General features: G+C 39.6%; 1 protein-coding gene across 2 annotated transcripts in view; it reads left to right on the top strand.

Moving 5' to 3' along the window:
- Positions 1–26,216, top strand: part of pum3 (pumilio RNA-binding family member 3) — a 40,152-nt gene that overhangs the window by 4,694 nt on the left and 9,242 nt on the right. For both annotated transcript variants that reach the window (XM_078569335.1, XM_078569328.1), the window contains exons 2-14: positions 727–849; positions 3,019–3,216; positions 4,220–4,355; positions 8,908–8,983; positions 9,844–9,937; positions 10,030–10,096; positions 13,633–13,807; positions 15,978–16,081; positions 18,769–18,847; positions 22,287–22,385; positions 22,981–23,034; positions 24,220–24,300; positions 25,654–25,796. In XM_078569335.1, coding sequence (XP_078425461.1) covers positions 750–849; positions 3,019–3,216; positions 4,220–4,355; positions 8,908–8,983; positions 9,844–9,937; positions 10,030–10,096; positions 13,633–13,807; positions 15,978–16,081; positions 18,769–18,847; positions 22,287–22,385; positions 22,981–23,034; positions 24,220–24,300; positions 25,654–25,796 — 1,406 coding nt within the window. In that variant the 5' untranslated portion in view covers positions 727–749. The remainder of the gene's footprint in view (positions 1–726; positions 850–3,018; positions 3,217–4,219; positions 4,356–8,907; positions 8,984–9,843; positions 9,938–10,029; positions 10,097–13,632; positions 13,808–15,977; positions 16,082–18,768; positions 18,848–22,286; positions 22,386–22,980; positions 23,035–24,219; positions 24,301–25,653; positions 25,797–26,216) is intronic.

Below are 26,216 nucleotides of genomic sequence, written 5' to 3'. Positions count from 1 at the left end.
GAATTTAAATTTTTTAGAAAATCAAGACCGAAGCAAGTTGTAATTCAGAAAAGTAAATATGTGTGAACTCTTGCCTTCCCTCCTCATTTTTCTGCTATTGCCGTCTGACACCTTGCAAATTGTGCATACTGTCAGAATATACTTGCCAGATTCTCTTTGAGCTGCCTATTTTTACTGTTCATTTGTTTTACATTTAGGTTATTAATCAGCAAAATAGCTAAGTAATTAACGTATTTGAGACAAATTTTCCCACATGATGCCTTTGTTTCATTAATCATCTTTTGATTAAGTATGCAGAAGCTTCAGTACTTCAGTTTTCAGAGAAATTCAGCTCAAGGAAGCAAATATTTTGGGCTAGTGGGACAGAGTAGTGCTCAGATTGCCTGATGGTTCTTCCTTTCAAAACTTCAAGGTGCAGCGATCTGTTAAATGATTAATTCATTCTATTAACAAAGACAACGGTGAGGCATTACAAATTTAGAAATAATTGTAGTCTATTAAAAAAAGAAAAAGTGAGGTAACGTATCTTATTGAGGTCAAATACTGATTTTTCAGTTCCCTAGTTTGAATGAGTGAAATGTAACATCTTTGTATGTATTTTTGCCTCTATGATCAAATTCCAGACTTTAGAAAAAAAATCTGTTGTAGCATAGCAAAGTGTTACACTTTCATTTGGTCTGGTGAAGCACAGACCTAATGCTGTAGCTGTTCTTTCTGTCCTTGCAGGTTTCTTGAAGTGAGGCCTGATCATGGTGGTTGAAGGTAAAAAGTTTTCTGGGAAAGGTAGAAATGCACCACCTGAAAAGGGCAAATTTAAAAAGTTCAGACAATCTAAACGTTTTTCATCAGGTAAGACCTTGATATCTTTGGAATATAATATGTGCAACAACCTTCGGCCAGTTTTAAACCAGAAATGAAATTTCACTCTTCTGCCACCTCCTGTTGCCATTGCCCTATATTAAATGGTTCATATATTAAATGCAGAGACCTTGAAAGAATCTCCTCCACATAGCAATGTGAAGCCTCCTTAAGTTCATGAGAATGGTGCGATGATTGATTTGAGTGCTATTAAAACACTGTTTGTCTTGGAAAAGTTTACTGGCAAAAACAATGGATCTATTGGTCATGTGTAAACAAATGATAGTTGGCATGGTCTTTTATTTCAAAGGAGTGTTCTCCATTTTCAGCTCCTGTTTGCCATTGCTTTCTTCAACCACAGACCCAAATTCTAAGTATGCCACATGAAATGTGTCTAATTCTTCATTTTAGCGCCCCTCAAAAACTCACTAGCATTTCCTTCCCCTTATATGTGCTATCTCAACTACCACTTTAAAATCCTCAATTTTCTTACGAAAGCTCAATGTCTCCACAACTTGCTTCCCCAAACCACTTCATTATTCCCACACTTTTCTTAAACTTTCACAAACTACAAAGCTTTCTCCTACAAACCACACTGCCTTAACTACTATAACCTATGCCACAAAAGATCCAGTTTCTTTACAGACTGAATTTTCTGACTCAACAATGCTGTGGGAGATGAACTATTAAAACTATCTAGCATTTATTTTTTGCCCATCACATCATGCTGTTGCTTTTTTTGGTTTGCAGCTTTCTGACTCTCCCAATCGTCTAATACCTGTGCAGCTCTCAAAAATCTACAAACTCAACTAATCAAATCACCTCAAAGAAATAATCCTTTTAGCCTCTCTTGTTCTTCTACTGAAATTTCTGATGTCTGAAGTAAGGTTTATAAACCTGGTTTTGTGGCAATGTGGTTTATTTCACTATCTGTAATTTTAAATTAGAAGCGAAGGGATTCAATGATTTTACCTTTCTGGTCTGCTGTCTGTGAAAATACTTCAATATGATTGGCTGCTTACCCTGTTTGCCGATGCCACTGCTGCTGGGTGCTTGGGGATCCCCTTAGTTTAACGACAGACTGAAACTACCCTCAGATAAAGAGGTCTACGCCACAAAGATCTCTGTACCTTTGCAAACAGCTTTCTTTAGTGCTATTGCTTTGCTGCTGACCTCAAAGACCAGCCCAGTGTGTTGAATTGTAAAAATAATTCACAACAACATGACTGAACTGAAGTATAAAATTTGAGCACGGCCAATAATAAATACCCTAGTCTTGGAATCACTTTAATGATTTCCCAGTGCATGTATTTTCCAGGGTATGTCATCTTCCAAGTGATTTGAAAAACAGCTACAAAGTTGGTCACTATTTAGTCAGATACAAAGAAATGGATTTTACGACTTTTTGCTCTTTGCTACAATTAAACTGCTTAGTTAATTCAACAGATTCTTAGAATTTGAAAATATAACGATATTTAAACATTTTATTTAATTTTGTTCAATTTGAGATTTTATTAAGAAACTGGAATCAAATTCTGAAAACTTTTCAAGTAAATGTTTCGCAAATACAAAGGCTCAATGCATGCAACTGTACTTTTGTTTATACTGTCAGATCAAAAATGTTCACGTTAAAAGAAGAGAATTTTGGAATTTATTTTTGATTTAAAATATTTGTGCAGAACTGATCACCACCCCAGTGTATCAAACCCCACCATCAAAGTAACATTAGGTTTTTAAAACAAGTTGTGTTTATTTGAAAGCCAGAACTTCATAGTTTCTTTTGAATAGAATATACACCAAAACAGGCCATTTGGCCTAAATAATTTATGTTGATATTTATGTCCCACATGAGGTTCCTCCCACTCCCCTTCATCTCCCCTTGTCAGTATGACCTATTTCTATCTCTTTCGTTCTTACCTTACATCTTCTAAATGCTTTCTCCTGTCAAAGTTGGTCCTACTTGCATGAAATATTTTGCAAACAAGCCACAGATGCTTATTGTGTCTTAGCTGGCCAATGTGTGTTAATTGGTCCAGGTAAACTGTAGAAGTGAATAACCAGGGGCTTTTATGCTTTGTTATTTCCCAAAGTGGGTATTGCATTACATTGTAATAGAAAGGACAGTAATCTGTGTAACTTTCTTTTGTTCTTTTTATGTAGATTCTGACACTCCCAAAAAATTCAAAGGTGAAAGTGGGAAAGGCAAATCAAAATTCAGATCTCAAAAGTATGAGAAAGGGACAGAAACAATTAGTCCCAAGAAGTTGGCAAATGCTGCTGGAAAAGCAAATGTAGCGAAGTTTAAGGGAAAGCAGCAGATTGGAAATAAGAGGAAGCAGTTGGCTGGAAATGAAGAGGGTATTTAGCTGATTGTGTTTCTTTTGGGCTGGGCTCTCCTATTTGTTAAGCAAATCTGCAGAATGAAAATAAAAACAACTAACCATTTTAAACAAAATTTTAGAAATCCAATTTTTAAAATTAGCGTGTGTGTGTGATATATATATTTTATATATATCATATATAAAATATATTTCAAGCTTTGTCTAATTTGTATATAATATGACCATACCTGTAATTTATCCCTTTTAAATTATATGTATTTTCTTGAATTGTTTTGGGTTAATATTCCAAACTTTTAGAAGTGAAACCAGTTGTTGGCAGCAAGTTGTTTTCAAGCCATCTGCAGATGTAACTGATTTTGTGAGAAAGCACTGCTATTTGTCAGTCTTGCTTTATGTTTTTTGATCATTGTTGGAAAAAATTATATCGCTATATAAGGATTGATGGCCATTATTTATTTACATGCTATGCTGTGCTGACTTAGCAGTTTATTACTCCACTGAGCAATGGGTATGATGGTTCTTGTGTTGATTTCTTGATCTTGGCTTTGCTCTTCCAAGGTTCAATGATTTGCCCTGATCTGGAGGGTATTGAAAACGGAGGACAAAGAAAATTACACTGCTGTTGTACACCTTAGTAACTGCCTACCAACAGTAAAATCTTTGGTTTGGGAAGATGTGAACAAATTATCAGCAGTGTTCTTAAGCTTATGGAATCTTATTTGTAGTTTAATGTTAATTTAATAATCATTTCAGGGATCTTGCTTTTTTACTTTATATTGTTTCCTTTTTTACTAAGTTCTTGCCTCCAGTTATAGACCCGGGCATCGTTGGTGCTTTCCCTCCTTTTGTATAAGATACAACAGGTCTCTGTTTGTTGAACATATCAGTGACATCGCCTTTTAATGGTCTATGTTGGATTTTGAGTTCATGTAGCAATCAACCCATGGCATTTTAAAATGTGTATAAATTTTTAATTTGTGTTAACTATAATGTGAAACTGGTAACATTTTGTGTTTTAGGCACAATAGGAAAGAAACCTAAATGGGATGATTTCAAAAAGCAAAAGAAAGAACTAAAGCAAAACAGACAACAGGACAAGAAAACCAATTATGATTTAATTATCCGCTCAAAGCAGATCTGGGAAAGTGTAAGAAGGTACTTTTAACAAAGTTCAATTTAAATTATAACAGTTCTTGATAAGTGCTCACATTAAATTGCAAGGTTAGATTATATACTTTTATTCCTGTTAATATCGCTGGGTGAAGACTACCTCCCATTTAAGTAAGTTGAATGCTGGTCTTATCAAAAAGCTGTATACTTGAGTGTTATATCTTGCTTGAACTTGTTTACACTCTTTTGCCATCAAGATTTCTTGCTGCACCAACAGAAAAGCTACCTGGTTCCACTTGATCATTTTAACCGCAGCTAGTTGTCTAGTCTGTAGATACGTTACCTTGTAACCTGACTTCATATGTGTCACTGCTGACTACCTTGATCAGCTCAAAAGTCCAGCTGTAGTTTCATCCTAGGAATATGGGCCCTGTGGATTTGTCACGTTTTGGTAACTGCTCCTGTTGAGCAAAATTACCTGCACAGACCTGTTGAGTCAAATGGCCTGTTTCAATACTGTAAAATTCTACATAAATGGATCAATCACAATTTTTTAAATTCTTTTCTTTCATGGGATGTGGAAGTCACTGGCAATGCCAGGATTTGTTGCCCATCCCTAATTACCCTTGAGACGGTGATGGTGAGCCAAATTCTTGAACTGCTGCAGTCCATCTGGTGCAGGCATACACAAAGTTCTGTTAGGAAGGGAGTTACATGATTTTGACCCAGTGACAGTGAAGGAACAGCGATAGTTCCAAGTCAGGAATAGTTCCAAGTTGGGGTGACGTGTGGCTTGGAGGGGAACTTGCAGGTGGTGGTGTTCCTCTCCATCAGCTATCCTTGTCCTTCTAGATAGGAGAGGTCGCAGGTTTGGAAGTCAAGGAACTTTAGTGAGTTGCTGCAGTACGTCTTGTACACAATATACACTACAGTCACTATGGGCAGAACTTTCTGCCTGTCGGGCAGGCAGGCCCGACCCAATCTCCGGCGGGCGGGGAACCGATCCACGCCGGAGAAGTGGGCCCTGCCACAATTTTACGTGGGCGGGCCAATTAAGGCATGCCCAGCGTGACGTCCGGCGGCAAGCGCTATGCGCTTCCTGTGCGGGTGGGGGGGATTCCCCAAAAGCAAGAGTGCGCTCTTTCGCGCACGCGCACGAAAGAGCGCACATCTCCTTGAGGCTAAGTGCTGCCTCGGGGAGATCACTTACAGTTTGAAAAATAGAAAAAAAAATATTCCCTAACATGCCCCCCTCATGTGTCACATGAGATGGAACATGTTCATAATTTACATAATTTTATTAAACTTTTTAAAACCCTACATGAAACCTCATCCCGCCGGTGGATGAGGTTTCATGTTTTTTCTATTTGCCGCTGGGGCTCCTGGCCTGCCCGCCAACCTTAAGATTGGATGCGCAGGTCCTTTAATTGTATAATTGATCCTGTCAATGGCCTCAATTGGCCATTGACAGGTCGGCGGGCCCGCAGCTGATTTACGCGTCGGTGAGCGGGCCCTGCCCCCTGCTCGCCGATGAGAAAATTCTGCCCTATGTGTTGTTGGTGGAGGGAGTGAATGTTTTAAGGTGATATATGGGGTGCCAATCAAGTGGGTTGCTTTATTCTAGATACTTTTGAGCTTCTTGAGTTTTTTAAACATTATTGGAATGGAAAATGTAGTTATTTTGTTCTAAGATCTCAATCTGTATAATGTGGTTTGTTTAAAATTTATAGATTTTATTAAACTAATGCATAAAACCTCAGCTCAAATATTGCAGGTTTTTTTAAAGGAAACAGCTGTTTTTGATTTCAGTTAAATCTATTTGCTTACTTTGATCTGTATTTTAAATTTAATTTCTTCTGCACTGATGTTCCTCCATTGACCAGTTTTTCACATGTTTTTGACATCATGTCAAGAATTGTGGGATTTTAATAGAATCGTAGGTTACAGCACAGAAGAAGGCCATTTGACACATCAAGCTCATTCTGGCACTCTGCAAAAGCAATTTAGCTAGTCATACTCCCCTACCCTTTCTCCTTCACCAGCACAATTTTCCCCTTTGATTGCTTATCCAATTATCTTTTGAAAGCCATGATTAAATCTGTTTCCACCACCCTTTTGGCAGCGTGTTCCAGATCATGATCATTTGCTATGTAAGAAAGTTTTTCCTCATGTTGCATTTTTGGTTCTTTTGCCATTAACCTTAAACATGTCTCCTCTGGTTCTCACCTTTCCAACAATGGGAGCTGTTTCTTTCTATCTACTCTTGTCTTGACCCCACCTCTTGATTTTGAGCACCTCTATCAAGTCTTCCCTCAAACTTGTCTTCAAGGAGAACAACCCAGCCTCTCCAATCTGTTCACATATCTAGGAAGGCCTGGCTTTGGTTGCCTTATTGTTTCCCCCCTCATGGGAATGTACTTAACAATATCCTCCTCCTAAAGACAACCCAGTGTTCGATTGCAGTTTTACCTGTGAATCTTTGATTCCACTTTACTTGGAGCAGTTTTGTTCTCATAAGATTGAAATTGGCCCTCCTGCAGTGAATTAATTTTCCCCTAGATTGCTCCTTGCACTTTTTCCATAACTAATCTAAACCTTATGATAACGTGATATATGCTGATAAATACTGACACTTGATCTACTTGACCTATCTCGTTCACAGAACCAGATCCAGAAATGCCTCCTTGTTGGGCCAGAAACATACTGATCAAGAAAATTCTCCTGAACATGCTTCAGAAACTTCCCATCTCTACCCTATAACACCATTACTATCCCAGTCCATTTATGAAAGTGAAGTCTCTCATAATAACTGCTCTATAGTTTTTGCACCTATCTAATTTCCCTGTGGAATTTTTCCTCCATATCTTTCCTACTGGTTAGTGATCTATAGAATACACCCAGTGTTATAATGACACCTGTATTGTTTCTTAACTCTAGCTAAATAGATTCTGCCCTTGACCTCTGCAGATCATCCTCTCTCTCCAGCACTGTAATATTCTCCTTAATCAATACTGTTATCCCTCCTTTCTTTCCTTCCCTATCTTTCCTAAACACCTTTTATCCAGGAATATTTAGTACCAAATCATCCTCTTTTGAGCCAGGCCCCTTTTATCATCACATCATCAGATTCCCATGTGCCGATTTCTGCCTGCAGCTCACCAACCTCCTTTACTATGCTTTGTGCACGTGTGTAAATGCACAGTAATCTAATTTAGATTTTCTTGGATTCTCTTTTATGCCAACCCTACCTAATACCTTACATTTCTTATCCTATTGCTATCTGTCTTTTACATCCTTTGTGCCCCTTGTTTTTTTCTTACACTATACCTTGGTGCCATGCCCCTGTAAAATTAATTTAAGCCCTTTCTAACAGCACCAGCAATCCTCCCGCAAGGATATTGGTCCCGGCTCTCTTTAACTGCACCCCATTAGACCTGTACGTGTCCCACCTCCCCAGAACTAGTTCCAATGCTCCAGGGATCTAAAGCCCTCCCACCTGAACCATTTCTCCAGTCACACATTCACCTGCCCTATTCTTCTATTTCTGTACTCAAGTACAAGGCAGTGGGAGCAATCTGGAGATTACTGTATTTGATCTAGTATCTATCCTGCTTATTAGTCTCTTTCGTGTCTCCCTGCCACAGGAACTCATCCCTCTTTCTATGTGGTTGGTACCAATACAGGCCACAACCTCTGCTGTATGGCCTCCCCCTCTGAATGTTCTGCAGCTGATCAATGACACCCTGAACTCTGGCACCAGGGAGGCAGCATAGCATCCTGGAATCACGTCTGCAAATGCAAAAATACCCACCTGTTCTCCTAACTATTGAATTGTCTATCACTATTGCTTTCCCAATCTTGGTCCTCCCAAAATAGGAGCACTTTAAAAGAAAAAGTGTAGATAAAGGGAAAGCTTACTTTGAAGGCAAAGAAAGAAAATGATTATGAAGTGATTTTCAGCTGCATGTTGTCCACTATCAATAAGCTTCAAATTAAGAAAAGCAGCCTCTCGCCTACAGTAAATATCTTATTGGAAGAAAGATTAAAGCTCGCCTTTAGTACTTGTGGACAGGGCAGCATATTTTCATTGTAAATTGCATATCTACTTGTGCAATTTTGGGAAATAATTAGAATTTTCCTGCTTTTAGACTATCACCTTTACATTCCATCAGAAAACTGCTTCAGATCAACAATTTAAGTTGATCAGCGTTGAATTATTCAACATTCAATTATTAGGGTAGCCCAGTCATGGATGCCAATTCCAGATCCATCAGCAGTTGGAATATTGTTTGGTGGCTACTTCATAAAGCGGACAGCAATTGCCATGAACATTCTATAGTTTTGACTACAACTATTTTTTCGCTGTTAGCTATTTGCAGGTGACAAAAGTTTTGGATTCCTTGCAGGAATCACCTTTGAGGACAACTGTTTTTGTATTTATTAAGAAAAGGTATGCTTACAAAGTATGATGGCAAAGTGGCCGTGTCTAGTTTTTTAAAAAGCTTCTAAATCACCTTTTGGAAAGCATACTTCCTGTAAGAGTGACTGTAAGGTAATTTAATTTACTTTATATTTTTAAAAATGTTTTCTTTTACAGGAAAGACTGCAGTAAAGAGAAGAAAGCAGAACTAATGAAAGATTTACAGAAGCTAATCCACGGAAACATTAAAAATGTATGGCTTTCTTTCCAGTTTGCTTTCAATCTTTCATTGTGTCTTCTGCTTTCATTATGTAGTCTCCATATGTTCACATGCTGCAGATATCTCACATTTCAATACAAATTTCTGTATCATACTCAATACTAGAATGTTTGCAAGTTTTTAATTGGTGGCTTGAGTGTTCCAACCTATGGCATAACCTGTAAATCACATCCGTGTTCATTTCAGTAATATAGAATAGTTACACTTTGTAGCCTAAAAAAGACACTCTCTTCATCAACAGAGTAATACATTGTTTCACATTGTGCAACATCTTATCCTTTTTAAAAGGATAAGACATATTCATGAGTGGTGCCTGGGGAATTCTCAAGTTCTGAGTGTGTGCATCATGTTTCAGATGTAACACTTGCATATGCTGAGTATTAAAAATAGAGAGGCAATTACTTCATGCTGCTTTTCATTATCCGACCTTGGAATTGGAAACTTTTAGTCTGCCAAACTTCTCATCAGGTAACATTTAAATTCTTATTTCAGGCTGTTTTTGGAAATAGCAAATAGACTTTGTGACCTTTTGGACAAATTAAACACAGCTCCATCTTAGTATCTTCCTGTCTTTGTATCATCTGACTTATTGTGAGTGATGCCACAGGAAGCCCACCAGGACACACATGATTTCTAAGACATCTTTAAGTATTGGATTATTAGGTTGACACACAAATACTATCGAAAGTATTGCTGGGAATTGTGTCACCTTGAAAATATCTCACGCAATCCATAATTCTCCTTCAATAAACTTGGTTATAACAAAGCATTTACGCAATTAGAGGTTGCAGATTTAGATTTTTAGTATGAATTGTTATTTGTCACCTTTCCAGATTGCTTTTGCACATGATTCTGCCCGAGTTATCCAATGTTATGTTCAGTTTGGGGATGAAAAACAAAGGCAAGAGGCCTTTGACGAATTGAAAGGTACCTGAAATTTTTGTATGCTCTTCATTACATTGAGGAAAGATGTTGGCTAAAGCTATCCCTTGCTTGATACTATTGTATTTTGTTTACAGGGCATTTGGTTGACTTGAGCAAGTCCAAATATGGCAGGCATGTTGTGAAAAAATTTCTAATGTATGGGTAAGTAGAATGTTTAGAGATAATTGTGATCCTGTAGGCAGTACGGAAATTTGCATTTGACAATGGCCTGAATCTTCCGAGGAGCAGCAGTCATTGTCGAATTGCCAGTCGGCCACAACTTGATGCCTCTCTGTATTAAAAATACGGAGTGCAGTGTCTCTTGGAGACCTCTGCAACAATTGAGTAGAATCAGGGGACAAGGCAGCAAAGGCCGTGCTTCTTATTTATGGCACTAGGTACCCTATCGTAAGTTAAAAGGTCCAGTTTGAATGGTTGAGTGAGTGAATAGATAGGGTGGGTGGTGAGATAGTTAAGTTAGTGAGGTGCTTGGAGTGGTAGTCGGATCTGGGGGATCTGTGAGAGCGATTTGAAGGAGTCAGTTCTGTAGTTACCAAGGAGTTAGACTAGGTTTTATACTGTCTAACATTTCCTGGGTAACTATTCAGGTAAGTACATCACAACTGTCTCAAGTCTCTGACTCTAACTCTGGCTCTGAGACATTCGCCGAAGACCCTGGGGTGTAGGGGAATTGCCCATCGGAAGTTGAAACTTCCTGGGCAATTTGTGCTTAAGTCAGTGCATCAGGACTTCCAGGGTCCTGACGCTTATCTCAGTCATATGTCAGAGACTTGAAGATTTGGGCCAATGTTTCTGTAACTGTTAGGATTGTTTCTGGTGTTCCTTGGTTTAGATGTATCACATTAAATCAATTAGTAAATTATTCTTCAGACTTGATGCCAACTTTTCACTTGTTAATAGAATTTTGTCTGGGCCAAAATCCCAAACAGCCATTAACTAGACTGCTTAGCTAGGCTTCTATATACTGCATCGTGGGATAATGGGGTGTAGGTCTGTACCTGTGATTTTCTTTTTTTTGAGTGTGGAGTTCCAGGTTTCTTATCATGAGCATGGGACATTCTTGAGTGAGGCCAGACACATCCCACATGAAACCAAGAAGTAATCGTTATCTGCCTAAAGGCAAGCCCTCTGCTCATTTCTCCACATCTCGCAGTCTTCCGCTTTCCTCTTCAGTTGCTTATATAAGAGTCTCCCATTTTCAATTTCAAATTGTCTAACATTATCATTCTCTGTGCCCCTTTTGGTCAATACATCGCTCGAACCTTCAGTCACCTCCATCAAGTTCTCATGTCTTAAGTGTATTGCCAATCCAACCTTGTTGCCATTTTTTGATATTCACTATTTACCTTTTCTCTGACATCATCTTGAGAACTTTTTCATTGTTCCTATATTCTCTCCAACTAACCTGCTCCATCCTTCTCCAGAACCACTTTTCACAGCTTTCTAGACTTTGGATCTCTGCTTTTCCCAAAGTCCACATTTCTGGTCTGTACAACAAGACACTCCAAATCACGGACTTGATAATCCTTCTCTTAAGATTTCTGCTAATTCAGATACTGAACAGTTCTTTATTTGGAGAATGTATTCTTCGACATTGCTATTCTCACTCTGATTTCTTTATGGCAATAACCATCCTGACTACTTAAATTGTGATACCTGTTCCATATTGTTGACCATTTATCTTGACCTCTATTTTTCCACCATTGTTTCTTCCAATTTTCATAACTTTTGTCTTTTTAAAATTTGTTTTCATTCTGAAACTTTCACTACTTCATTCCTTCTGTTGATTAGTATCTGTAAATCCTCTGCTGTTCTCGCCACTAGGTCCTGGTCATCTACAAATCTCGCTACCGTGACCAATTGATCTCCTACTTTGACACCATTATGTATTTCATCTAGTGCTTCTTTTATCATGGCTTCTGCATAGATTTTTAAGAGTAATGTTGATAGTAGACAGTCTTGTCTCACCCCGCACCCAATTACACCAGGTTCAGTTTCGTCAAATACTGACTTGATTGTAACAGTCTGTCCAATATACAGAGCTATGATCATTCTTTTACCTCTACAACCAACTCTGCCTCCAGCACTTTCAACAACTTTTCCCAGTTCACCCAGTCAAAAACCTTTTCACATTCCACAAATCAAATTTATACTTCTTGCTAGTATTCTCTGCTTCTTTTGTTTAACTCTCTCATCACTGCTGTAGCCTCTCTAGTTCCACAACTCTTCCTAAAACAGAATTGATTACAGTCAATGCAGTGGCTTGCTTTGGCTTCTAATCTGTTTGCCACGAAGATGAAAAAAAAAGCTGAAAAAAATCAAGAAGGGAAATCAAAAACCTTGGTGGGATAGAGAGAAGATACAGGGCTCTGAGGGGGTCAAGGTTTGCCAAGCAGTAAAGAAAAGGTTGAAGGTTAAAAACAGTTCAAAAAGCAGTTGCCAAGATTAATGAGAGAGATTGAGAAATATCATCCTAGAAAGTGCTAAAGAAAACACAGTGGTATGGTTAAAGGGAAAAGAGTTAGAAAGTCATGGGTCTCAGAAGAAATGATGGGAGAACAAAATTGTTAATGAAGGTAAACGAATGTGTAGAAAACTAATCAATGAGCTAAGAAAAGAGACTGACTAGGTAAGAGAGAGCTGTTGGTGAGAGCAATGTAGAGAATTTGGAAGAGCTACAAAAAGAAGAACGGACAGTCTCTATGAAAAAATGAAGGAATTGAATGGAGGAGGGGGGGTAAACAAGCCGAAAGAGTAATTGATAGAGATGGTATGCTGCTTATAGAGCCTGAGGAAGTAAAGAATGGGTGGAAAGAGTACATCCAAGACGTGTATGGCAAACCAACAAAACTAGAACATGAGAAAGAAGACAACATTTCCCAGGATGGTTTAGGACCTGATCCTCTGGAGTGTGAAATATATAGAGCTATGAAAAAACTGAAGCCAGGAAAAGCAGAAGGATGTGGTGGAAGTTCTACAGAATGATAAAAGGACTTTGAGAGAAGGCAACATGAGTATTGATGTAACTTGTATAAAGAATGTACACTAAGGGACCATGGCCGGAAAACATTTTGAGGAGCACAATGGTCCCAATAGAGGAAGAGGCAAATATCGCAAAATGTGAAGAGCATCACATCATACCTTTGATTACACATGCATCCAAGGTAATAGTAAAGATCCTAGCAAATAGATTGAGAAACCAAAAGAGATGGTTCCATATAGGAAGAAGACTATAAATCTGGTCTTACAGTAGCTTTTGCATTTACTTTATGGATACTGGGGTTATCCTTCTGCCTCCTAGAGCAATTCCTTTACCGGCTTCTGTGGGAAATCAAGAAAGGGAGAGGAAGCAGCATTAGTTCCCAGCTCTCGCACCTTAATGATTATGTGCAGAGGCAAATGAAGCCACAGGTCAACCGGAGGTAATCTGCAAGTGGCATCTAGGCTAGCAAAAAATGTTAAACAAATTCTTGAGTGCAGTCAGATGAAGAAAGATAACTGTTGATTTCCCATTATGGATCTCAACCAAATCTCTGACAAACGTTAATTTTACAATGTTAACTTTAATTTTCAACAGTAGTGAAATTATTATAAGTGTGAAGTTGTAAAAGAACATCCCTTGCTGCTGTGCAAATTAATAGTGTTGATAGGTTTCATGTGGGATTTTCTTTTGCTAGAAACAAGCAACAAGTGGCAGAAGTAATCAAAAGTTTTAAAGGTGAAGTAAAAAAACTTTTACGACATTCCGAGGCATCCGGAATTGTGGAATACGCATACAATGACAAAGCAATATTAGAACAGAGGAAAATGCTAACAGAGGAACTGTATGGAAATACATTTATGATTTGCAAGGTAATTTTTGACTTTTTTTGAGAGTCCAGAAAAATCCCAATGTCCATGTCTTTGTCTATTTTAACTTGGCTTCCATACTGTCACTAAAACAAACAATAACATTAGTGTAATAAAACTGCTTGATATGAGGAGTGGATTATGTATAAACTCAAATAATCACACACATTATTTTAACAAAATTTGAAATGCGTCTGATTATCCTGCCCTCTTTTACTCATTGCCTTGCTCTAATTTATTTCTAATTTTTAACCAGTCATTCCCCTTTCTCCGGTCCAGTTTTTGTTTGAAACATTGTAGTTGAATTTCCTTCTATCACACCATCTGCTGTCCATTTTGTAGGTGGAACCCACATTGGAAAGATTAATCTAAACTGAATGAAAGATGGTCACCCGTGACCAGATCCATTTTTAATTTTTACACGCCATACGAGTTCCACATTCTTCCCACACTGGGTGAAGAAGTTTCATCTGAGTTTCCTTTTGGATTTCTTGGTGACTATCTTATATTGATGGTCTCTAGTTACGCTCTTCCCCACAACAGAAAACATTCTCCCTGTGCCCAAGGCCTTTCATAATTTTGAAGACCTCTATTAGGTCACCTCTCAGGTGCCTTTTTTCAAGAGAGGAGAGATCGAACCTGTCCATCCTTTCCTTATATATATATATATATATATATATATATATATATATATACTTTTTATTCATTCACGGGACGTGGGCTTCACTGGCTGGGCCAGCATTTATTGCCCATCCCTAGTTGCCCTTGAGAAGGTGGTGGTGAGCTGCCTTCTTGAACAGCTGCTATCCATGTGGTGTAGGTACACCCACAGTGCTGTTAGGAAGGGAGTTCCAGGATTTTGACCCAGCGACAATGAAGGAACAGCGATATATTTCCAAGTCAGGATGGTGAGTGATTTGGAGCGGAACTTCCAGGTGGCGGCATTCCCATTTATCTGCTGCCCTTGTCCTTCTAGGTGGTAGTGGTCGTGGGTTTGGAAGGTGCTGTCTAAGGAGCCTTGGTGAATTCCTGCAGTGCATCTTGTAGATCGTACACACTGCTGCTACTGTGCGTCGGTGGTGGAGGGATTGAATGTTTGTAGATGTGGTGCCAGTCAAGCAGACTGTTTTGTCCTGGACGGTATCCAGCTTCTTCAGTGTTGTGGGAGCTGCACTCATCCAGGCTAGTGGGTGGTATTCCCCACATACACATCCACATATTTCTGGTATTATCCTTGTTAATCTTGTATGCACCCTCTCCAGTGCCGATATATCTTTTATTAATATGACAAACAGAACTTCATGCAGTGTAGCCTAACCAAGGTTGGATAAGGGTTTAGTATAACTTCACTGCTTTTCAATTCTATCTGTCTAGGAATAAAGCCTAGTGCTTGCTTTTTTTTATGGTCTTGCTAACCAGTGGCACAAATTTTAGTGATAAAGGTTGCTGATGCAGTTAGTGTAAAGTTCAAAAGAGGCCCTATGGAAAACTTAGTATCAGCATCTAAAAATGTATTTTTTTCTTTTCTCCTTCATTCTTTGAATGAGCACGTGACCTGTATTCAGTTGCTGCTTTTTATGCATTATTTCCACTAAATCACAAAATTTTCTCTCTATTCCAGTGTTCAGAATACTAATATCTTTCATTATTCAAATATTAATGCTAACAATATTAAACTTTGCACATTGATAAATGTGAAAACTTTAACTTCAGCAGTCTTTGGGAATGTGATAAACCCTTTATGCAAGTTTTCAATGCTAGTCCAAGAATTTCTACAGCTTTCACATAAAATTGTAAGGAATTTCCACTGCTCCGAGGAACTATTACTTTAATTTAACGATCGACAAGAAATCTGATAGAGCAGCAAAAATGTACTACAATTTTTCAGTTTTCATTGTGTGTGTAACAATTTGAAACTGCTGCTGTATAACAAAATGTTGTAAATATAAATATTTTTCATCTAGAGCTATACTGTGCTGTGAAAGATGGTTTGGTGCCAACCAAAGTAGAACAACAGTGCGTAGACTGTTGTGACTTGGCTTTGTACTCATAGGTTCCCTGCAGAAACAAGAAGGAACATAGTTAATGTTTATGTAGAACATGATTTTAAAACAGGCTTCTAAAAGCTGTTCTTTGGAATGAATTGTAACCTTTGTTTTTTTTTGTTTACTAGTCTGTATTTTGTCCAACATTGGACAAAGTTCTCGAGTCCAATCCTAATAAACGAGAGGGCATAATGGGGGAAATGAAAGAGATCCTCGCTCCTATGGCACAGAAGTAAGAAAACTATTAGAGACTTTCAATTCCAATGAAACAAGTGACCTGTCTCTAGGGTATTGCCAAATAAAAATATCTCTATATCCAGTATGTGAATTGACCTGATACATGATGGTTACAACCCTGTGCATTAGCCATCCCATCAGCTCAATCTGGTGTGAGGGGTTGGGGAGGGGAAATCAACTAACCCATTAAGGAGTCCTGTACCAAGTAATTCCATCCAGCCCCTTGTAAACAACTAGGTAAGCCCAAGGAAATACCAGACCTATTAATTTCCATAATAATTTACTCCTCCATTCTGTATGCTCTGATCACATTGTTTTGTAGAATTCTATCTAACGCCTTCCTGAATTATGGTATTCTATTCCAGAACTAATTTACTCTTCGGGTAAAATAAATCTCTTGCCAGCCAACCTTATCCCTATTTTTTTTAATTTCGCTCATGTGGCCCCTAATTTGATCCCATTCCATTGCCTCATAAACTGTCAAGTGTATGATGTTTTTGTTAATCTCCCAACTTCCAACTCATACATAACTTTGCCACCTGCATCCTATCCTGCATGAAGCACCTTTCACTTGTACCCCTTCCTACCTAGCTAACTGCAGATGAGGCCATTCAATTTTTGTAAGACTAAATGCACATAAGCAAAGTTTCACTTGGTTTAATCTTTCAAATAAGGTAAAATAATTTCAACACCAAACAAACTTGATTCTTAGAAATAAGATCTATCGCGAATACTGTATATTGAATTTAACCTTCTTGGGTTGCACTTAAGTCTGTTATAACTCACCACTTCTTATGCCTTTCTGTATGCAACAATCACTCTAAGCAACAAGATGTTTTTTCTGATCGATGGATAGAGTAATACTGTCGATTGACATGGGTGTGATTTTGCTTGGCTTCACGTTTTCATTACATCCAGGTTTCCTCCTTCAAAGTCAAAGGGGCCCACTTAACTTGACTTTCAAATAGTGCCATTTATGGGCTCTTTCCTACTGGATATGAGAAACAGCCAGGTGCCTCTTCTTTCTTTAGGCTCAGCTTGCATTCCAGAAGGGAGAGTAAGTCAGGAGATTCTATCCTTTGCTTCTAATATTTTTTTTCTAATTAAGCTCAAGAAGCAACACCACCTCTTTCAATTAAGCATTTTATAGCCTTCTGGACTCAACATTGAGTTCCACCAATTTGAGATCATAACTGCTGTCCCATTTTTTTGAAGCAGCAGCTGTTAGTAATGATTGCACTGTTTTACCATTTACACCTCCTTGACTCATCTTGTTATATTTACTTGTCCCATTACCATCCCCTCTTGCTTTCACCATCATCCATTCTGCCTATTTATACCTCTGCCTCAACTCATCCAGTTATTACCTCAAGAATTGACTATTCCACTGCATTTTTGGCCGGGCCCCCCCAGGTAAATCTGCTCCTGTATTCTTACTTGCATTGAGTCCTGTTCACCCATCACCCCTGTGTTCACTGACCTACGTTGACTTGTGGTTAAGCAATGCTTTGATTTCAAATCCCTCTATGGCCTCCAAACTCCTTTTTCCTGTAATCTCCTCCATCCCCCACAATCTTCAGATACCTGTGCTTATCTAATTCTGTTCTCTTGAGCATCCCTGATTTTAATTGCTCCTTCATTGACCGCTGTGCTTTTAGCTGCCAAGACTCTGAGCTGTGAAATTGCCCCTCTCACCACTGCACCTCTCTTTCTTCCTCTCAGATGCCCCTTACAGTTTACTTTCTTGATCAAGCTTTTGGTCACCTGCCCTAAAATCTCCTGTGTGGCTCAGTGTCATATTTTGTTTTATAATGGTCCTGTTAAGTGACTTGGGACTTTTTTGCATTAAAGATGCTATGTCAATAGAAATTGTTGTCCCCTCTCCTGCCTTCCACCCTACTGCAGACTTTTTTTGTTTTTTTCCCCCCCACCCTCTGCTTGCTTAAAATCTGTTTCCACCAGAACTGGATAATGTTAGAGATTTAAGGTCATTAGCATTGTTTCTCTCTCCACAGATGCTGCCTTACCTGCTTGGTATTGCCAGCATTTTCTGTTTTTTATTTCAGATTTCCAAAGCTGCAGTATTTGCTTGTGTGTGTGAAATTCTGTTTGTTTCTGTTATACTTCTGAAAAATATATCTAACTGTCCTTCCTGCCATGTCCAATGCCCTGTCCATATGTATATATGTTCATTGGTCCCTCTGTAGATTACTTAACAGTCTCATTCTGCTACCTTCCAACTCAAAGTTGCTACTCTTGCTTTCTGCTCCGTCACCTGTCCTCGACTGTGTGTATTTGCACCTGCTTTGCCATTGGTGGCAGTCACCTGTCTCCTTCCCCTAAGGCTTCCACATTCTGGGACTCCCCCTTATTAAACCTCTCTCCGCCTCCACAAGCCGCTTTTGGAAAAACCTACCACTTCAATTGCATCTTTGGCTGAATCCCCTAATTTAGCTGCTCTTCCTGCCTGAGTCTGACCCCCAACTGTGAAATATCTTGTGAAAGGTGCTGTTGAAATTTAAGTTGTATAAATTTGCAGAGTCAATCAAGCAGCTGCTTTAAACGTGCTTTCAGAGCTAACAGATGTTTACGGTCTTTGTGTAATTCTTTGCACACAATTTTCAATCAAAGCTAATAATATAAATGTAGTTTAATCCATTTGGTCTCCTTGGTCATCTCTAGAGAGGCGGTAATAAAGCACACGTTGGTACACAAAGCATTTTTGGACTTCTTCACGCACTGCTCAGATAAAATGAGAACGGTAAATTATTTTTTTTTAAAATGCTATTCTGTATTTATAACCATTCATTATTTTTATTGTTCCCAATTTGTGTTTTAGTCTATTTAGAAGGATTAGTTAATTTTTGAATATTCTAGTTAGTAAATTTAAATATTGCTATCTTCTGTATTGTCATACATTTGTGTTAAATTTGTTCAGTGAATCCTTAATCCTTTTGAAACTAAAATACAATTTCGATTGTGAGTTGGACCAGCTGTAATAACAAGCTTTTATGAGTACACAACTGACCAGATACTTTACAAGTGAAAGCCAGCCATATGACCCCTTTAATCAGCTACAATGGCCACTTTCATTATGGCTCTGTCAGGGACTAGAATCTCAGTCAGTTTTTAAAAACAAAAAGGAGCAAATCTTAATTTGAATTTGAGTAATCACTCGTGACTTACTAGTTAACATCCATAATCAAGTGAAACATCTTGCTATGTAAAAATTTCTATGTAAATATAAGGTATTGTATAAACTCAGCCACTAGTGGAATTGCTTTAAATGTGCTCTGTTCTTTAATGTTTATGCTCCTGTTTCCTTTTAATTGGAGTAAGTTGCATTACACACACAATAAAAATTTTAATAATTTAAATATAGTTTAACGCACATCTTTGTTCATTTCAGATGGTCAAGCACCTTTCGCACAAAGCATTTTGTTTTTTTTTTAAAAGCACTGTGATTATGATGCACATTAAATCTTAACTGTTATTTTGAAAATCCTTATGCAGGATGTTACAAACAGCTGTAGATCAGTACAAAGGGTCTTGTGCAGAATAGTGATGGATGGAAAAAAATTACAAATGATTAGTTTGTTTTGTTTTTAATACCCATTCCAGAATATGTTGGATGCCTTGAAGTGATTTCATTGATTCATTCAAATGATACCAAAGCTTGTGTGGTTCACAACTGTCATGTGAAGCTTGAAGTTATAATTGCCTTATAATTGTTGAAGGGTGTCTTATTCTTGCATGTTAATTTGGGGGATGGTTTTGTTCTGGTATGAGTGCAGTTACTTTCTGGCTATCTGAAGCAGACAGGCTGATACTCTGAAGAAATAACATGTTAAAAGTGTATTCATTATTAACACCAACACAAAGGGCAGAATTTTTAGGTTGGCGGGTGGGCGTGATCGGCGGGTCCAGGGAACAGACCACCGACTGCAATTGTCCCTGACCGCAATTTCACATTGGCTGGCCAATTAACGGCCAGCCAGCCTGAAGTGCGCGCTGAGAAGCTCAGCACTGCCTGGGTGGGGTCAGGGGGAGGGCATGCGCTGACATCAGCACGAGTGCAGACGAAGCTCCCCGAGTGCAGACGAAGCTCCCCGAGTGCAGACGAAGCTCCCCGAGTGCAGACAGAAGCTCCCCGAGTGCAGACAGAAGCTCCCCGAGTGCAGACAGAAGCTCCCCGAGTGCAGACAGAAGCTCCCCGAGTGCAGACAGAAGCTCCCCGAGTGCAGACAGAAGCTCCCCGAGTGCAGACAGAAGCTCCCCGAGTGCAGACAGAAGCTCCCCGAGTGCAGACAGAAGCTCCCCGAGTGCAGACAGAAGCTCCCCGAGTGCAGACAGAAGCTCCCCGAGTGCAGACAGAAGCTCCCCGAGTGCAGACAGAAGCTCCCCGAGTGCAGACAGAAGCTCCCCGAGTGCAGACAGAAGCTCCCCGAGTGCAGACAGAAGCTCCCCGAGTGCAGACAGAAGCTCCCCGAGTGCAGACAGAAGCTCCCCGAGTGCAGACAGAAGCTCCCCGAGTGCAGACAGAAGCTCCCCGAGTGCAGACAGAAGCTCCCCGAGTGCAGACAGAAGCTCCCCGAGTGCAGACAGAAGCTCCCCGAGTGCAGACAGAAGCTCCCCGAGTGCAGACAGAAGCTCCCCGAGTGCAGACAGAAGCTCCCCGAGTGCAGACAGAAGCTCCCCGAGTGCAGACAGAAGCTCCCCGAGTGCAGACAGAAGCTCCCCGAGTGCAGACAGAAGCTCCCCGAGTGCAGACAGAAGCTCCCCGAGTGCAGACAGAAGCTCCCCGAGTGCAGACAGAAGCTCCCCGAGTGCAGACAGAAGCTCCCCGAGTGCAGACAGAAGCTCCCCGAGTGCAGACAGAAGCTCCCCGAGTGCAGACAGAAGCTCCCCGAGTGCAGACAGAAGCTCCCCGAGTGCAGACAGAAGCTCCCCGAGTGCAGACAGAAGCTCCCCGAGTGCAGACAGAAGCTCCCCGAGTGCAGACAGAAGCTCCCCGAGTGCAGACAGAAGCTCCCCGAGTGCAGACAGAAGCTCCCCGAGTGCAGACAGAAGCTCCCCGAGTGCAGACAGAAGCTCCCCGAGTGCAGACAGAAGCTCCCCGAGTGCAGACAGAAGCTCCCCGAGTGCAGACAGAAGCTCCCCGAGTGCAGACAGAAGCTCCCCGAGTGCAGACAGAAGCTCCCCGAGTGCAGACAGAAGCTCCCCGAGTGCAGACAGAAGCTCCCCGAGTGCAGACAGAAGCTCCCTGAAGGCAAGGAGCTGAAGACCTGAAAAGCATTAAATAAAGTTTTTAAAATCAGGAAAAAAATGTCCAAGCATCACAATCAGTTACCTGAACATATATATGATAAAACTGCTGTACATAGATTTTTATTTTTCTTTCATTTAATAACAGAAACCTCATCCTGCCCTTGGATGAGGTTTCATGAAAAATGCAAAGTCCGCCTGGCCAATTCACCTGTCCACCAACCGTAAGGTTGGATGGGTAACATCAAATTAAAAACAATTGTGCCATTAATGACCTTAATCGGCTACTTAATTGTTGGCGGGCGCGTTTCCAACTTCTGTGCGCGCCTGCCAACTGAAATAGTACACGAGCGCAGGATGACATTGGGACGCTTGTGCGACGTCATCTTGAGCGATTTCACGTCGGGTCGGGTCGGGTCGGGCGCACACCCGCCACCGAGCTAAATATTCTGCCCGAAAGCAATATACTGAGGCTGCTGAACATCTAAAATAAAAACAGGAAATGCTCAGCAGCCTGGCACCATCTGTGGAGAGTGAAACGTTTCAGATCAATGGCCTTTCACCTGAACCTGCTGAGCATTCTTTGTTATTGTTACAAATGATTCTTTTTTTGATTCTGAACGTTGTGTTCACTGCAATTTACTCCAATAAAATGAACAGGATAGAAAGCAATGCAATTTGGGGTTTGATTGATGCGTCAAATGAATCTCAAGTAGTTTTAATGTTCACTTGGCCCTTGTGATGAGATTACAGCCTTCAAATTACTCCCAGATATGCACTTTAGTGATTTTCTTTTCAGTACCTAGTTTGCTTCGCTTAGTAGAATACATAACATTTAGCATAGTATTATGCAGACTGAAAAATTAATGATAGTATATTTTAATATTGTCACCGATTATGATGCATCTATTTGAAATTTACTTTTCTGAATTCAGGAAATGATTGAAACAGTGAGAGAAGCGGTCATCTATATGGCGCACACACATGATGGAAGCAGAGTAGCCATGCAATGTTTGTGGCATGGGACCCCCAAAGTAAGCTGAAGAAGAACACAATATCTTTTGCTGTGCTTTTTTTTTTGATCTAATGCGTTTGTTGTGCAGTGTATTTTTCCATGGAAGTACCTGGATGCACCCATGGTTGATGATAGGCAGGGTGAAAGTGGAGTATTGGTAGTGTGACAACAGGCCACTACAAGTAAACTCACTATGCCTTGAATTAGGGAAGAGATAGTCATTAACATTTCTGACTCTTGATCACTATACAGTGATGCCTCTGGAACGGCATGTATGTAAATGTCAGATAAGAACTGTGATGATGAATAGTCTGCCAATGTAATGTAGGCTAAGGCATAATGATTAGCCACTTGGAGTCACTAGAGGGCAACTGGCATCCATAGTTCAGTGTTTTTAGAAGAGGGCTGGGAGGGGGAGGGAAACTAATTAGAATAAAACTACTTAGCTTGAAGTCCTGAAAGGAGCAAATCGTTGGGTTACACTGACCAGTTAATCAGGTTGCTTTTTTTTGTTGGACTCAGTTTTTAAACAGCTTGGTGTATTAATCAATTATGTATTTGTTAGAATAGTTTGGATACAATTCTTTACTGAAAGTTGTTTTATTTCTTCCTAGGACAGAAAAGTTATTGTGAAAACAATGAAGACCTACATAGAGAAAATTGCTTCTGTAAGATGTGAATCTACAGCTTGTTTTTTTGTATGCCAGCAGTTCCAAAAGCCCTTTTGGAAATGTAACCAGATTATTTTTTTTTAAATAAGGTGGAGAAGTAGAGAATATAGGAAAGTCAATTAAAAGATGGAGCACATTTAGCTCAGTTTGTTAATACTTTGCATCTCTTTGTTACTTGATCAAAAATGACTCTGTGGAGTAAAATTACCTGCTTTCTGGAACATGACTTGTGTTTTGGAGCAAATTATCATTGACAATTGATCATGGGATGTGGACGATGTTAGCAAGGCCAGCATTTGTTGCCAATCCCTAATTGTCTTTGAACTGGGTGGCTTGTTAGGTCATTTCAGAGGGCAGAGTCAACCACGTTGTTGTGGGTCTGGAGTCATATGTAGGCCAGACAGGGCAAGGACAACAGATTTCCTTCCCTAAAGGACATTAGTGAACCAGATGGGCTTTCACAACAATCAATGATAGTTTAATGGCTATTATTACTGAGACTAGGTTCCAGTTCCAAATGTTATTAATTGAATTTAAATTCCACTAGTTGCTGTGGTGGGATTGGAACCCTTGTGCCCAGAGTATTACTCTGGGTCTGGATTACTAGTCCAGTGACACTACCACTATGCCACCATCTTCCCCAAGTCGTGGACTGGAAGATTCAGTTTTCCTCCTATTTTTGAATCTTTCTGATACCTGCCATTACTGGTTTACACATTGGCTTATCAGGATTGGGTGTGGGAGCAGCTTGTAATGATGTGGCCCTCCCCATGAGGAGGGACAATGATGACCTCTTCAGTGAAGATTGGTATCTTGCAGTATAACAGATCCTAGCTGTCCTTAACTTCAGTGGTGAGGCAAATCAGTACATCACATTCTGCACTACCCAGCACTTTTATTTTTATGGTGCAGCCTTTGCACTCTTCAGCTTTAATTTTATGACTAACAGTGAAGGAACAATCATTCATTCTCCAATAAAAATTAATTTAAAGAATGGAGTTTTAGTAGTGATTTAAGAAATGAGTTTGTTTGAGAGGCGATTACACGTTTAGTAGTTTTTTTTGTGCTCTTGGCTTAAATCCTGATGTCACGAAGAGCAACATTTGTGTAGTTGATTTCGGAGGGTACTACTAAAGAATACTGAAATACTGACCCATGCAGTTCACGCAAATTGTCTTGCAGGGTGAATTTTCCCATTTGGTTCTCATGGCTGCTTTCGACTGTATAGATGACACAAAACTTGTAAAACAGATAATTCTGTCAGTAAGTATTCAAACTTTTTCTATAATACTTGGAAAAGAAGGAAATTTTAGTTTAAGTGCATTTTTTCAGTAAGAAAGAATATGAATGTTGTTTTAATGTGTCAGTTTGCTTGCTGACAAGGAAACCTAGTAAATTCTTCCCTGTTGGGTGATGTGCAAACATGAATTGATGAGCATCTGAATGAATACGGGAATGACTTGTTTGGCAGCAGGCTTGATTTCAGGTTGGCTGAAAGCCATTCTGAAGCTGCTGAGCCCCCAAAGAAGTGATATAGGCTTTGAATGGTGACATATAAGTAAATGTTTGAACCTCAATGAAGCTTGTAAACAATTCACAAAATAATTTTTCTCAGTTATTTGGAAAGGTTAATGGTGAAAACTTAGACAAAAGTAAGCCAGTGTCCAATGCTACTAAGCAACAATGGGCGCAATTTTTTTTTACTATTGAGCCTGATACTTCAATAAAATTTGAGCAGGTGAAGATGAAGTTGAATTGAAAATCAAGCAATTGTTATTATAAGTGAGGTTGTTTTAAAAGGATATGTTTGTTGAGAGCTCTAAACATTATAAATTATAAAATAGCTTTGAGCAGCTTCTCAAGTCAAAGCTTTAACATTCCTTGTGCATAGGGTGTCTCAAAACTAGGTTTCTCCATCTCCTAGTCTTCCTCCACCACTTTCTCCCAAAGATGGCACTTTGTGCTGGAGTATATGCTGATGAGGGCTAGCAACCTTTGAGTATCTTGCTCCAGTTACTGCCCTCTAGTGAGTGACAGCAGTATCATAGCAGAGCTTAGCCCTGTAGTTTCCCAGCATGCAAACTTTCAGCCTGGAGCATGTTTAGTAATTGGGCCCTGCTGTGCCTTTCATCCACTACTCGATCCCCATCACAGCCTATGTATTGCTAATGACTGTGTTAAATTAATATACAGCCACTGTTCTTTTGGAAAACAATTACCCAGATTTGGCAGTGTCTCTGAACTCTATTGTCTGAGATGCAATTCCCTGATGAAGCACATCTGAGTTGGGAGCTCTCATCTTCCTTGACACCAATTAAATCAAATCCTTGTTAAATCAAATCTCAGCAAAGTTGCCACCTTCAGAGATGTGGAGGACTGAAGGAAAGTCTGAAATAAAATGGAAGATGGGTTAAGCAGGAGAACTGAATGAGCTGGGAAATTAAATGACTGACTACTTTCTGTTGGCTATTTAAAAATTTGATATCTGCATAACTGGAATCAGAACCAACAGAAGAATTGATTTCCATATAGTATAGAACCATAGAAAAGTTACAGCACAGAAGGAGGCCATTCAGCCCATCTTGTCCATGCCATCTTGAAACTCTCTATTTACAGGAGATCATCGGTGCCTTACCTAACTTGATCAACAATAAATATGGCAAGAAGGTTTTGGTGTATTTATTAAGTCCGAGGGACCCAGCACACAGCGTGCCAGAAATTATTAAACTTCTACAACAAGGAGATGGCAATGCCCACAGGTCAGAATGCTTCACATGTTCAAATGACTGTAGTTGTGTTCAGGGATTAGCCCTTTTGGTCTTAAATTTTCAGGTGCTCTGTTGATTTCAGTGACAATGCTTGAACTTCATATCGATCAATGAACATAGAAGGTAGAGTATAATGCATTTGAATAACAAATCTTTATCCTGCAGTAGTTGACAAGATTATTGGAGTGGCTGATAGAACAAGAAACCTCGATGGGTTTCAAGAAGGAATTAGGTTCTTTTCAACAAATTGGACTCAGGGTCATTAGAAATACACAAAAGGAATACTGTGGGTAGATAGGCAGACGATCATCTCCTGTCAAAAATTGTTGCTGTGTTTACAGTTAACAGCCCTCTTCTCTCCCCCTTAAGATTACATTCTCGTTAATCAAATTTTCCATAGCCATATATTCT

The sequence above is a fragment of the Cetorhinus maximus genome, chromosome 2 (genome assembly GCF_964194155.1).
Source record: "Cetorhinus maximus chromosome 2, sCetMax3.hap1.1, whole genome shotgun sequence".
Classification (NCBI taxonomy): domain Eukaryota; kingdom Metazoa; phylum Chordata; class Chondrichthyes; order Lamniformes; family Cetorhinidae; genus Cetorhinus; species Cetorhinus maximus.
The sequence above is the reverse complement of the archived record's forward strand: the minus strand, read 5'-3'. Positions and strand labels throughout refer to the sequence as shown.